This window comes from Salvelinus namaycush, chromosome 27, assembly GCF_016432855.1.
Source record: "Salvelinus namaycush isolate Seneca chromosome 27, SaNama_1.0, whole genome shotgun sequence".
Classification (NCBI taxonomy): domain Eukaryota; kingdom Metazoa; phylum Chordata; class Actinopteri; order Salmoniformes; family Salmonidae; genus Salvelinus; species Salvelinus namaycush.
This window is the reverse complement of record NC_052333.1, coordinates 1,781,051-1,795,387: the sequence shown is the minus strand read 5'-3', so window position 1 is coordinate 1,795,387 and position 14,337 is coordinate 1,781,051. Positions and strand designations below refer to the sequence as shown.

The following is a 14,337-nucleotide window of genomic DNA, read 5'->3' as shown; positions in this document are numbered from 1 at the left end:
TACCTCGCTCTCTTTCCCTCCCATTGTCTTCATTCATATTAAAACCCCCCTAAGGATGATGTCCACGCCCCGTGAAAATCTATTTAGCATAATGACAAAATCCCCATTAAAAAATATGTAAGTTTAAGCTGATTTTTTTTTATGCATTTAAAACTTCTCAATCCACCACATCCACATATGTCAGACTTCCCATCTGCTGTGAAAGGTGACAGAGCTAGAATGGTTTTTGTCAGACCATGAGACTTCCCATCTGCTGTGAAAGGTGACAGAGCTGGAATGGTGTTTATCAGACCATGAGACTTCCCATCTGCTGTGAAAGGTGACAGAGCTAGAATGGTGTTTATCAGACCATGAGACTTCCCATCTGCTGTGAAAGGTGACAGAGCTGGAATGGTGTTTATCAGACCAGGAGACTTCCCATCTGCTGTGAAAGGTGACAGAGCTAGAATGGTGTTTATCAGACCATGAGACTTCCCATCTGCTGTGAAAGGTGACAGAGCTGGAATGGTGTTTATCAGACTATGAGACTTCCCATCTGCTGTGAAAGGTGACAGAGCTAGAATGGTGTTTATCAGACCATGAGACTTCCCATCTGCTGTGAAAGGTGACAGAGCTGGAATGGTGTTTATCAGACCAGGAGACTTCCCATCTGCTGTGAAAGGTGACAGAGCTAGAGTGGTGTTTATCAGACCAGGAGACTTCCCATCTGCTGTGAAAGGTGACAGAGCTATAATGGTGTTTATCAGACCATGAGACCTCCCATCTGCTGTGAAAGGTGACAGAGCTAGAATGGTGTTTATCAGACCAGGAGACTTCCCATCTGCTGTGAAAGGTGACAGAGCTAGAATGGTGTTTATCAGACCATGAGACTTCCCATCTGCTGTGAAAGGTGACAGAGCTAGAATGGTGTTTATCAGACCATGAGACTTCCCATCTGCTGTGAAAGGTGACAGAGCTAGAATGGTGTTTATCAGACCATGAGACTTCCCATCTGCTGTGAAAGGTGACAGAGCTGGAATGGTGTTTATCAGACCAGGAGACTTCCCATCTGCTGTGAAAGGTGACAGAGCTAGAATGGTGTTTATCAGACCAGGAGACTTCCCATCTGCTGTGAAAGGTGACAGAGCTAGAATGGTGTTTATCAGACCAGGAGACTTCCCATCTGCTGTGAAAGGTGACAGAGCTAGAATGGTGTTTATCAGACTATGAGACTTCCCATCTGCTGTGAAAGGTGACAGAGCTAGAATGGTGTTTATCAGACCATGAGACCTCCCATCTGCTGTGAAAGGTGACAGAGCTAGAATGGTGTTTATCAGACCAGGAGACTTCCCATCTGCTGTGAAAGGTGACAGAGCTAGAATGGTGTTTATCAGACCAGGAGACTTCCCATCTGCGGTGAAAGGTGACAGAGCTAGAATGGTGATTATCAGACCATGAGACATTCCGAAAATCGGTCATCTCAGAAAATCGTCATTCCAAATGGTTTGACCTAAAAAACTGTAGAACCCCACAAGTGTCTTGGGACTCGTCTGAAGTCGGTACAGCCCATCTGCCGACCGTCTGTAGCTTCCCGAACAGTTTGTGCTAAAACACTTTCCCTCTGTGGGAAAGGTGAGACTCGTACATGTCGGTTGTGTTTGCTCTAGGATGCCCACAGACCTCACAAGACTCGGTATCTGTTGAAAACAGGTCCCACGGTACCTGTTGAAAACATTTATGGACGTACAGTATATTAGGAGACTGTTTCGTGACAAAAAAATAAGGGGTTAAATACAGTGGCAAGAAAAAGTATGTGAACTCTTTTGGAAATATCTGGTTTTCTGCATAATTTTGAGGGCAAAGTCACAACAATAGACAAACATAGTGTGCTTGAACTAATAACACATACGTTATTGTATTTCTCTTGTCTATATTGAATACGTCATTTAAACATTCACAGTGTAGGTTGGAAAAAGTATGTGAACCCTGAGGCTAAGGACTTCTCCAAAAGCTAATTGGAGTCAGGGGTCAACTAACCCGGAGTCGGGTCAATGAGACAAGATTGGATATGTTGGTTAGAGCTGCCCTGTCCCGTTAAAAAACACTCACAAAATGTGAGTTTGCTATTCACAAGAAGCATTGCCTGATGTGAACCATGCCTCGAAACAAAATAGATCTCAGAAGACCTAAGATTAAGAATTGTTGACTTGCATAAAGCTGGACAGGGTTACAAAAGAGTCTCTACAAGTCAGTCCACGGTAAAAAACAAAATAAACAAATTGTCTATAAATGGAGAAATGTCAGCATTGTGTTTACTCTCCCTAGGAGTGGCCGTCCTGCAAAGATCAAATCAAATCAAATGTATTTATAAAGCCCTTCTTACATCAGCTGATATCTCAAAGTGCTGTACAGAAACCCAGCCTAAAACCCTCAAACAGCAAGCAATGCAGGTGTAGAAGCACGTGGCTAGGAAAAACTCCCTCGAAAGGCCAAAACCTAGGAAGAAACCTAGAGAGGAACCAGGCTATGAGGGGTGGCCAGTCCTCTTCTGGCTGTGCCGGGTGGAGATTATAACAGAACATGGCCAAGATGTTCATAGATGACCAGCAGGGTCAGATAATAATAATCACAGTGGTTGTCAAGGGTGCAACAGGTCAGCACCTCAGAAGTAAATGTCAGTTGGCTTTTCATAGCCGATCATTAACAGTATCTCTACCGCTCCTGCTGTCTCTAGAGAGTTGAAAACAGCAGGTCTGGGACAGGTAGTACGTCCGGTGAACAGGTCAGGGTTCCATAGCCGCAGAATGCTCTTGCAGTTTATGAAGATGACTGCGAGAGCACAGCGCAGAATGCTCAATGAGGTTAAGAAGAATCCTAGAGTGTCAGCTATAGACTTACAGAAATCTCTGGAAGATGCTAACATCTTTGTTGACGAGTCTACAATATGTTAAAACACTAAACAAGAATGATGTTCATGGGAGGACACCACGGAAGAAGCCACTGCTGTACAAACAAAACATTTGTCACGTTCCTGACCTGTTTTCCTTTGTCATGTATTTGTTTTAGTTGGTCAGGGCGTGAGTTGGGTGGGTTGGTCTAGGTTTGATTTTCTATGTTGGGATTTTGTGTTCGGCCTGGTATGATTCTCAATCAGAGACAGCTGTCAATCGTTGTCCCTGATTGAGAATCATACTAAGGCAGCCAGGGTTTCACTTGTGTTTTGTGGGTGTTTGTTCCTGTGTCAGTGTTTGGGCCACACAGGACTGTTTCGGGTTAGTCACGTTTGTTGGTTTTTGTATTTTGTAGTGTTTGTTGTTTTTCCATTAAATAATGAATACTTACCAATCCGCATCTTGGTCCGATCCATGCTCCTCCTCGTCTGAGGAGGAGAACGACTACGACAGCCATTACAACATTGCTGCACTTCTGAGGTTTGCAAAAGAGCCCTGGATGTTCCACAGCGCTACTGGCAAAATATTCTGTGAACAGATTAAACTAAAATGTAGTTGTTTGGAAGGAACACACAACACTATGTGTGGAGAAAAAAAGGCACAGCACACCAACATCAAAACCTCATCCTCAACTGTAAAGTATGGTGGAGGGAGCATCATGGTTTGGGGCTGCTTTGCTGCCTCAGGGCCTGGACAGCTTGCTATCATCGACGGAAAAATGAATTCCCAAGTTCATCAAGATATTTTGCAGGAGAATGTAAGGCTCTCTCTCCGCCAACTGAAGCTCAACATAAGTTAGGTGATGCAACAGGACAACAACTCAAAAGAGAAGTAAATCAACAACAGAATGGCTTGAACAGAAGAAAATACGCCTTCTGGAGTGGCCCAGTCAGACCTGACCTCAACCCGATTGAGATGCTGTGGCATGACCTTCCATCTCCTTTCTCTCTCTCTCGCTCCCTCTGGCTCTCTCTCTCGCTCCCTCTGAGAGCCAGAGGGAGCGAGAGAGGGAGCGAGAGAGGGAGCGAGAGAGAGAGCCAGAGAGAGAGCCAGAGAGAGAGCCAGAGAGAGAGCCAGAGAGAGAGCCAGAGAGAGAGCCAGAGAGAGAGCCAGAGAGAGAGAGAGAGAGAGAGAGAGAGAGAGAGAGCGGTTCACACCAGACATCCCAAGAATATGAACTGAAACAGTTTTGTAAAGATGTATGGGTCCAAAATTCCTCCTGACTGTTGTGCAGGTCTGATCCGCAACTACAGAAAACGTTTGGTTGAGGTTATTGCTGCCAAAGGAGGGTCAACCTGTTATTGTCTCCCGCTCGAGGGCGCCAGGATCCCCAGCATTACACACTCCTGCCACCATCATTACGCACACCTGCCTTCCCCTCGTCACGAGCATCAGCAATTATTGGACTCACCTGGACTCAATCACCTGTGTCATTACCTCCGCTATATCTGTCTGTTCCTTCAGGATTTAATGTTCGTATGTCGTTATGTTGTCAGGGTGACGCTGACTGTTATGTTGTCACGGTGACGCTGTTCCTGTTCTGTTTAGTGTCTGTGTCTTATTAAATGTTGTCTCCCCATTCCCGCTTCTCTTCTCTAGCGTCGGTCCTTACAGTTGTTAAATACTTTTTCCAACCTGCACTGTGAATCGGTCCTTACACGGTGTGTTCAATAAAGACATGAACAATTATAATTGTTTGTGTGTTATTAGTTTAAGCAGACTGTGTTTGTCTATTGTTGTGACTTGGATGAAGATCAGATCAAATGTTATGACCAATTTATGCAGATATCCAGGTCATTCTAAAGGGTTCACATACTTTTTCTTGTACATGTCAAAAATAGAATAACAAATGTTTCCTGATCTTTTTTTATATCTCTCAGATATAGGATCTGTCCAATTCAGAACAAACTTCCTTTAGATTCTTTAGAGAGGGGAGGAACTATCTGTTGTTCCATGTAGCGAATATGAAATTCAATATCTTTGTATGGTCTTTACAAATCTTTTTTCATCAATTTTTTTTTTTTATATATATATATTTTTATACTTTAAGGTGTCTTAAAATTCAAAATCAAATAGCAAAAATTATCCTTGCTATGACCTTCGGCTGTTTGTGCGCACAATTTTTGGGGGAGGCAAGCCGAAGTTCGTAAGTCGAAGTATAAGCCCCATCGTCAGTGATTGGTCACTCACCTGACGCAAAGAAAAGAAAATTCCAAAACTCGCAATAAACGTTCAATAAACTGATATAACTCGGTTGAAAAAAACTACTTTATGATGTTTTTATCACATCTATCAAATAAAATCAGAGCCGGAGATATCTACTGTGTATACCGAAAGCTTTTCAGAAGACAATCTGGGGTTCCTTCTCGCGCCTTCGAAGACAATGAAATTTCCAGACATGTCATTCCAAAAGCTCTTGTTCGGCCTCAGATCAAGCTAGACACCCCATTCCACCTCTCACTGCCTGTTGACATCTAGTGGAAGGCGTATGCAGTGCATGTAGATCCATAGATTTCAGGCAATTGAATAGGAAGCCCCTGGAACAGAGCCTCGATTGAGTTCTGTTTTACTCACAGATATAATTCAAACGGTTTTAGAAACTTGAGAGTGTTTTCTATCCAATAGTAATAATAATATGCATATTGTACGATCTAGAATTGAGTACGAGGCAGTTTAATTTGGGCACGATTTTTTTCCAATGGGGAAACAGCGCCCCCATATTTACAAGAAGTTTTGCATTTTATTGCATCAGACCAAGGAGTGAGTCAGACACACACATGCAACAACATCACTCACACTTACTTCCGGTATTGGAGTTGTTGGTTCTGTGGGTCGGGGCGGACGGGGCATCAGCATCCTCCTCCTGAATCCTCCTCACCATGGCTGTAGAAGCTGGGGTCCTTGGGATATGTTGCCTCCTCTGGATTTGAGGTCTTACCAACGCCTTGCCCGGCTCCTGGAGAAAGAGACGTCTCCTCTGGATTTGAGGTCTTACCAACGCCTTGCCCAGCTCCTCGAGAAAGAGACGTCTCCTCTGGATTTGAGGTCTTACCAATGCCTTGCCCAGCTCCTCGAGAAAGAGACGTCTCCTCTGGATTTGAGGTCTTACCAGTGCCTTGCCCAGCTCCTGGAGAAAGAGACGTCTCCTCTGGATTTGAGGTCTTACCAGTGCCTTGCCCATCTCCTGGAGAAAGAGACGTCTCCTCTGGATTTGAGGTCTTACCAGTGCCTTGCCCAGCTCCTGGAGAAAGAGACGTCTCCTCTGGATTTGAGGTCTTACCAATGTCTTGCCCAGCTCCCCGAGAAAGATCTGTCTCCTCTGGAGCTTCCCTCTGTTCCAATCTGGGTTCAATGCCGTCCAGATGACAAACACGTTGTACGCCGAGATGTCCAAGATGTTGAAGAATATCACAAGTGGCCAGCGTAGGGTTCTTTTGCAGTTGTAGCCAGTCACCAGCTTGTCTAAATTGTCCACCCCTCCTTTTGTGGCATTGTAATCCGTTATGATTTCTGGTTTTTGATGTCCCGGCCACAGATTCTCCCATCCCTATGCAGTGTACTCAGTACTACATTTTTGCCTTTCTTTGGCACTTTGATAGGCCTTGAACACAATAATATATTTATTTATTAAGTCAGTTAAGAACATACTCTTATTTACAATGATGGCCTAGGAACAGTGGGTTAACTGCCTTGTTAAGGGGCAGTACGACAGGTTTTTACCTTGTCAGCTCGGGGATTCCATCTTGCAACCTTTCGGTTAGAAGTCCAACGCTCTAACCACTAGGCTACCTGCCGCTCTGATTGATAGGCCTGTTCCGTGTATTCAACAGCTGAGCTGGAAGCTCTGGCTTGTTTTTTCCGTACTATTCCTACCATCATCAGCTTCCTCTTGAGGAGCTCCTGTCCCATCGTCAGCTTCCTCTTGAGGAGCTCCTGTCCCATCGTCAGCTTCCTCTTGAGGAGCTCCTGTCCCAGCTTGTGAGAAGTAAAAAAGTTATTGCATGTGATGTTGTGGCCACAGAGTCGCTGTGTCACGTCCAGCACAACCTGGCGTCCACGTATACACTTGCAAGTTCCACGCATATAATGAAGCAGTATCACAGCCCAGATCTTGATTCCATATTTTGCGGGTTCAGTACTGACTGAAGGGGCAGCGGCCCATAAGCTGCATATGCTGCTCATCAACAGAAATGTTGGGCCCAGGGTTGTAAAACAGGGGAAGGTGGTCCACCCACTTGTCCCACACTGACCTGCATGCAGCTAGCTTGTCTCTCTGCACAGACCTGATTGCAGCTAGCTTGTCTCTCTGCACAGACCTGATAGCAGCTAGCTTGTCTCTCTGCACTGACCTGATAGCAGCTAGCTTGTCTCTCTGCACTGACCTGATTGCAGCTAGCTTGTCTCTCCACACTGACCTGATTGCAGCTAGCTTGTCTCTCTACACTGACCTGATTGCAGCTAGCTTGTCTCTCTGCACAGACCTGATTGTAGCTAGCTTGTCTCTCTGCACTGAGCTGATTGCAGCTAGCTTGTCTCTCTGCACTGACCTGATAGCAGCTAGCTTGTCTCTCTGCACTGACCTGCTTGTAGCTAGCTTGTCTCTCTGCACTGAGCTGATTGCAGCTAGCTTGTCTCTCTGCACTGACCTGATTGTAGCTAGCTTGTCTCTCTGCACTGAGCTGATAGCAGCTAGCTTGTCTCTCTGCACTGAGCTGATTGCAGCTAGCTTGTCTCTCTGCACTGACCTGATAGCAGCTAGCTTGTCTCTCTGCACTGACCTGACTGCAGCTAGCTTGTCTCTCTGCACTGACCTGACTGCAGCTAGCTTGTCTCTCTGCCACCGAGCTGGTCTGGTGCCTCGGTTATCGAAGCAGATAATCCTGTAAATAATGTGGAAGTTTTCCTGAGACATTGTTGCACGGAAAAGTTATCTGCCAGTTTTTGCATCCCACAGGGATTCTGTGGATTCCCCATTGGATCTGAAAACACCAACAAGGATACGATCCCCAAAGTATGCATGTAAATGATTTTGGTCCATCTGCTTCCATCTCTCTCCAAAAACACACCTTCCCTCCAACATGGTGCAGTCCAGAATGATTTTCTGGATGGTGTCTGGGATGAACAGTTCAAAAGAAGACTTTATGTCCTGCACATCAGTAACCGCCGGCCCTGGTTACATCCTTAGCACATTGGCAGCCATGCGGGGTGGCTCATTCCTTGGGCAATTTTTTGACATCCATATTTCTCTTCCTGCAGGCTACTGATGAATTGGCTCCTGACAGGCTGGTCCTGGGGCTGGTTGCTGACAGGTTGGTCTTGGGGCTGGTTGCTGACAGGTTGGTCCTGGGGCTGGTTGCTGACAGGTTGGTCCTGGGGCTGGTTGCTGACAGGTTGGTCCTGGGGCTGGTTGCTGACAGGTTGGTCCTGGGGCTGGCTGCTGATTGGCTGGTCCTGGGGCTGGTTACTGACGGGCTGGTCCTGGGGCTGGTTGCTGATGGGCTGGTCCTGGGGCTGGTTACTGACGGGCTGGTCCTGGGATGGTTGCTGACGGGCTGGTCCTGGGATTGGTCCTGGGGCTGGCTGCTGATGGGCTGGTCCTGGGGCTGTTCCTGGGGCTGGCTACTGATGGGCTGGTCCTGGGGCTGGTTGCTGATGGGTTGGTCCTGGGATGGTTGCTGACGGGCTGGTCCTGGGGCTGGTCCTGGGGCTGGCTGCTGATGGGCTGGTCCTGGGGCTGGTTGCTGATGGGCTGGTCCTGGGGCTGGTCCTGGGGCTGGTTGCTGATGGGCTGGTCCTGGGGCTGGTTGCTGATGGGCTGGTCCTGGGGCTGGTCCTGGGGCTGGTTGCTGATGGGCTGGTCCTGGGGCTGGTCCTGGGGCTGGTTGCTGATGGGCTGGTCCTGGGGCTGGTCCTGGGGCTGGTTGCTGACGGGCTGGTTGCTGACGGGCTGGTCCTGGGGCTGGTCCTGGGGCTGGTTGCTGACGGGCTGGTCCTGGGGCTGGTTGCTGACGGGCTGGTCCTGGGGCTGGTCCTGGGGCTGGTTGCTGACGGGCTGGTCCTGGGGCTGGTCCTGGGGCTGGTCCTGGGGCTGGTTGCTGACGGGCTGGTTCTGGGGCTGGCTGCTGACGGGTTGGTCCTGGGGCTGGTTGCTGACGGGTTGGTCCTGGGGCTGGTTGCTGATGGGCTGGTCCTGGGGGTGGTTGCTGATGGGCTGGTCCTGGGGCTGGTCCTGGGGTTGGTTGCTGATGGGCTGGTCCTGGGGCTGGTCCTGGGGCTGGTTGCTGACGGGCTGGTCCTGGGGCTGGTTGCTGATTGGCTGGTCCTGGGGCTGGTTGCTGATGGGCTGGTCCTGGGGCTTGTTGCTGACGGGCTGGTCCTGGGGCTTGTTGCTGACGGGCTGGTTCTGGGGCTGGTTGCTGATGGGCTGGTCCTGGGGCTGGTCCTGGGGCTGGTTGCTGATGGGCTGGTCCTGGGGCTTGTTGCTGGTTCTGGGGCTGGTTGCTGATGGGCTGGTCCTGGGGCTGGTCCTGGGGTTGGTTGCTGATGGGCTGGTCCTGGGGCTGGTCCTGGGGCTGGTTGCTGACGGGCTGGTCCTGGGGCTGGTTGCTGATTGGCTGGTCCTGGGGCTGGTTGCTGATGGGCTGGTCCTGGGGCTTGTTGCTGACGGGCTGGTCCTGGGGCTTGTTGCTGACGGGCTGGTTCTGGGGCTGGTTGCTGATGGGCTGGTCCTGGGGCTGGTCCTGGGGCTGGTTGCTGATGGGCTGGTCCTGGGGCTTGTTGCTGACGGGCTGGTTCTGGGGCTGGTTGCTGATGGGCTGGTCCTGGGGCTTGTTGCTGACGGGCTGGTTCTGGGGCTGGTTGCTGATGGGCTGGTCCTGGGGCTGGTTGCTGACGGGCTGGTTCTGGGGGTGGTTGCTGACGGGCTGGTCCTGGGGCTGGTTGCTGATGGGCTGCTGATGGGCTGGTCCTGGGGGTGGTTGCTGACGGGCTGGTTCTGGGGCTGGTTGCTGACGGGCTGGTTCTGGGGGTGGTTGCTGACGGGCTGGTCCTGGGGCTGGTTGCTGACGGGCTGGTTCTGGGGGTGGTTGCTGACGGGCTGGTCCTGGGGCTGGTTGCTGATGGGCTGCTGATGGGCTGGTCCTGGGGGTGGTTGCTGACCGGCTGGTTCTGGGGCTGGTTGCTGACGGGCTGGTTCTGGGGGTGGTTGCTGACGGGCTGGTCCTGGGGCTGGTTGCTGACGGGCTGGTCCTGGGGCTGGTTGCTGATTGGCTGGTCCTGGGGTTGGCTGAGGGTCAATCTCATCCTCTCCTTACAACTCATTGTTAGACTCCGAATTGACAGAGACATGATCCTCATATAAAATTCTTGATCTTCCCAAGTGGAAGACGTTCCTTCCACACTAGCTTCTCTCTCTGCAGAGATCATTGTTGCCGTACTGATTGATTGTGGTAAGGAGACACACAGGCAAAGCTATTTATTTGTTGTTTCCCTCCCCCAATTAACACCTGGCTGTGGTAGTTGGGGGAAAATACAGCATTTTTTTTTACAATGTATTGTAATGTATTGTAATAATGTATTGTAATAATGTATTGTAATAATGTATTGTATTGTAATAATGTATTGTAATAATGTATTGTAATGTATTGTAATAATGTATTGTAATAATGTATTGTATTGTATTGTAGGCAGGGAGACAGACAGACACACAGGGAGACAGACAGACAGACAGACAGACAGACAGACAGACAGACAGACAGACAGACAGACAGACAGACAGACAGACAGACAGACAGACAGACAGACGGACAGGCAAACAGACAGACAGGCAGGGAGACAGACAGACAGGCAGACAGGCAGACAGGCAGACAGACAGACAGACAGACAGACAGACAGACAGACAGACAGACAGACAGACGGACAGGCAAACAGACAGACAGGCAGGGAGACAGACAGACAGACAGACAGGCAGACAGACAGACAGACAGACAGGCAGGGAGACAGATAGACACGCAGGGAGACAGACAGACAGACAGACAGACAGACAGACAGACAGACAGACAGACAGACAAACAGCCAGACAGGCAGGGAGACAGACAGGCAGGGAGATAGACAGACATGCAGGGAGACAGACAGACAGGCAGACAGGGAGGCAGGGAGACAGACAGACAGGCAGGGAGACAGACAGGCAGGCAGGGAGACAGACAGACAGGCAGGGAGGCAGACAGACAGACAGACAGGCAGACAGACAGACAGACAGGGAGACAGGCAGGCAGGGAGACAGGCAGGGAGACAGACACACAGGCAGTGAGACAGACAGACAGGGAGACAGACAGACAGGCAGGGAGACAGACAGACAGGCAGTCAGGGATACAGACAGAGAGACAGGCAGGGAGACAGACAGACAGGCAGGGAGACAGACAGGCAGACAGACAGACAGACAGGCAGGGAGACACAGGCAGGGAGACACAGGCAGGGAGACACAGGCAGGGAGACAGGCAGGGAGACAGGCAGGGAGACAGGCAGGGAGACAGGGAGACTGACAGACAGGTTCTTGGTGCTATGTTGAAACAGTAGGCCCAGGGAGGAGGAAGACAGAATAAAACCACACAGCAAACCTTTTTGTTTCCTGTTTACTTGTTTTCACCTACACACACACTTTTCCACACTTTTATTACTCTCGGGTCCAGCGGACCTGAACACCACATGTGTTATAAATGTGTTATTTTGTATGTTCTTCACAGAAAATGAGCCAAGGTCAATGAGTCTCAGGTTGAAAAAGTAATTAGTTGTATCACTTTTCTTTGAGTGAACATTGAAAATGGGTCCCACAGACCCGAACACCACACAAGGGTTAAATGTGTTTGTTGTCATTCAATTCGTTTTCATGCAAAAAATTTCAATTGAGAAATACTGCACCAAACATCTTAGTTAGATGTAAAATTGTACCACTAAGATCTCCTCTGTAAAAACATTGAAATTAATGACAGATTATCATGGATGAATTCTGACTATTTTGATGAAGTGTACACTGGCTACGGCGTCTCAAGATGGACAAACAGTACTATTGCCGCTTTTTTTGTCTCTTTTTTCAAGCGAAGGTCTTTTAAAAGGGAACACACTTGTTTGGTTCGCGTAGCCGAGTTTGTCTCGGTGCCAGGCGAACCGAAGCATGTGGGAGGCTTGAGAGAGAGAGAGAGAGAGAGAGAGAGAGAGAGAGAGAGAGGGGGAAGGAGTAAGAAAGAGAGAGAGAGAGAGAAGAGAGAGAGGGAGGTGTAAGAAAGAGAGACAGAGATAGAGAGAGAGAGAGAGAGGGGGAGGGGTAAGAGAGAGAGAGAGAGGGAGGTGTAAGAAAGAGAGAGACAGAGATAGAGAGAGATATCAAAAAAGGTTCTTTGAGGTGTGATTTATCCTCACAGAATTTAATGAAGAGAGTATTTTTGGTCTTCCAGCTTATTACAGCTGGCGAGATACATTCTAACTGCTGGAAATTATTTATCTTTGTTTGGGAAAATCTATAAAAAATGTATTTAGGAAAAGTGCATTTACTGTTCAATATGTTATCAACATCTGTTTCCCCTGGATGTTGAGCAATCTGTGTTTCTTTATATTTTACTTCCTCTCAATTAATCTGGATTGAAATGATAACAAACTCCATCTCTCTCTCTCTCTCTCTCTCCTTCTCTCTCTCTCTCTCTCTCTCTGTCTGTCTCTGTCTCTCTCTCTCTCTCTCCCGCTGTCTCTCTCTCTCGCTCTCTCTCTCTCCTCTCTCTCTCTGTCTCTCTCTGTCTCTGTCTCTCTCTCTCTCTCTCTTTCTCTCTCTGTCTCTCTCTCTCTCGCTGTCTCTCTCTCTGTCTCTCTCTCTCTCTCTCGCTGTCTCTCTCTCTGTCTCTCTCTCTCTCGCTGTCTCTCTCTCTCTTTCTCTCTCTGTCTCTCTCTCTGTCTCTCTCTCTCTCGCTGTCTCTCTCTCTCTCGCTGTCTCTCGCTGTCTCTCTCTCTGTCTCTCTCTCTCTCGCTGTCTCTCTCTCTCTCGCTGTCTCTCTCTGTCTCTCTCTCTCTATCTCTCTCTCTCTCTCTCTCTCGCTGTCTCTCTCTCTCTCTCCCGCTGTCTCTCTCTCTCTCTCTCTCTCTCTCTCTCTCTCTCTCGCTCTCTCTCTCTCTCTCTCTCTCTCTCTCTCTCTCTCTCGCTATCTCTCTCTCTCTCACTGTCTCTCTCTCTCTCTGTCTCTGTCTCTGTCTCTGTCTCTCTCTCTGTCTCTCTCTGTCTCTCTCTCTCTCTCTCTCTCTCTCGCTCCCTCTGGCTCTCTCTGTCTCTCTCTCTGTCTCTCTCTCTCTCTCCCTCTCCTCCTTGCTAGGTGAGTCCGGCGCAGCCCTGTCGCGCCCACAGCGTCCCCTCTCGGCCCGGGTGGCCCACCATGCCCCCCCGGTCTCCTCCATGAAGGGGTATCACGTCAGCCGCAGCCTGTCCCAGCACTCTTCTGGCGGGGGGCACACACAATGTGACCCCGGCCCGGGCCCTGGCTCCGTCCGAGAGTATCACCGCCACCCCTCTGAACACTACGACCGAGCGGGGCACCCCTTCTACCCCCCCGGCGGTCCCCCAGAACCCCAAGCTCTGGAGCATCGCTCCCACGCCCACTCTGGAGGGGGGACGTTCCCCCGCTCCCACCCCAGCCAGCACCCCCCGACCCAGCAGTTGTACGACTCATGTGAGGATTGTCTGTCCACGGTGGGGGGTCACGGGGGTAAAATGCACCGCATGCCTCCTAACCTCCAGGATCAGTCACTTCCCTTCCACCCTGACGGGTTTCACACCCTGCAGTACCAGAGGAGGGCCAGCGGGGCGGAGCAGCGCAGCGAGAGCCCCTCCCGTATTCGCCACCTGGTTCACTCAGTCCAGAAACTCTTCGCCAAGTCCCACTCCCTCGAGGCGCCGTCGAAGAGGGAATACAACGGTACACGAGGAGGGGAATACCGAGAAAGAGGAGGAGGAGGGCCCAGGAGCGGAGGAGAGGAGGGTGGCGGGCACAACAATTCGGGGCACCAATCCCGCTCGGCGAGGCGCAGCAAGTCCCGCGAGCGCTCCAAGAGCGGGGATGGGCGCCACGAATCCTCCGGCCGGCGGCACAGGAGCCGAACTGCGGGGTGGTGGAGCTCCGACGACAACCTCGATAGTGACAGCAGCTTCTTGGTAACCGGGGGCAACACCAGGCCAGGTGGTCGAGGTGGCGGGCGAGGCGGGTACCCCACGGGCCACGAGAGTCTGGACGCTGCTATCCAGGAGCTGACCATGAAGAAACTGCCCAAGCAGGGGAGTGTACCACCAGGGCCCGGGCCGGGGGAGTGCATGGCCTGTACCACTCTGGCCCTGGCAGGGGGGGAGGGTGGTGGAGGGGGAGGAGGAGGAGGA

The 14,337-nt window shown here is 50.3% G+C and overlaps 1 protein-coding gene across 1 annotated transcript in view; it reads left to right on the top strand.

Annotated features, from left to right (window-relative positions):
• Positions 1-6,316: 6,316 nt before the first annotated feature.
• Positions 6,317-14,337, top strand: part of LOC120021991 (disks large-associated protein 2-like) — a 43,607-nt gene continuing 35,586 nt past the window's right edge. Inside the window, exons 1-2 of the mRNA XM_038965795.1 lie at positions 6,317-6,353; positions 13,283-14,311. Of these exons, the coding sequence (XP_038821723.1) occupies positions 6,317-6,353; positions 13,283-14,311 (1,066 nt within the window). The remainder of the gene's footprint in view (positions 6,354-13,282; positions 14,312-14,337) is intronic.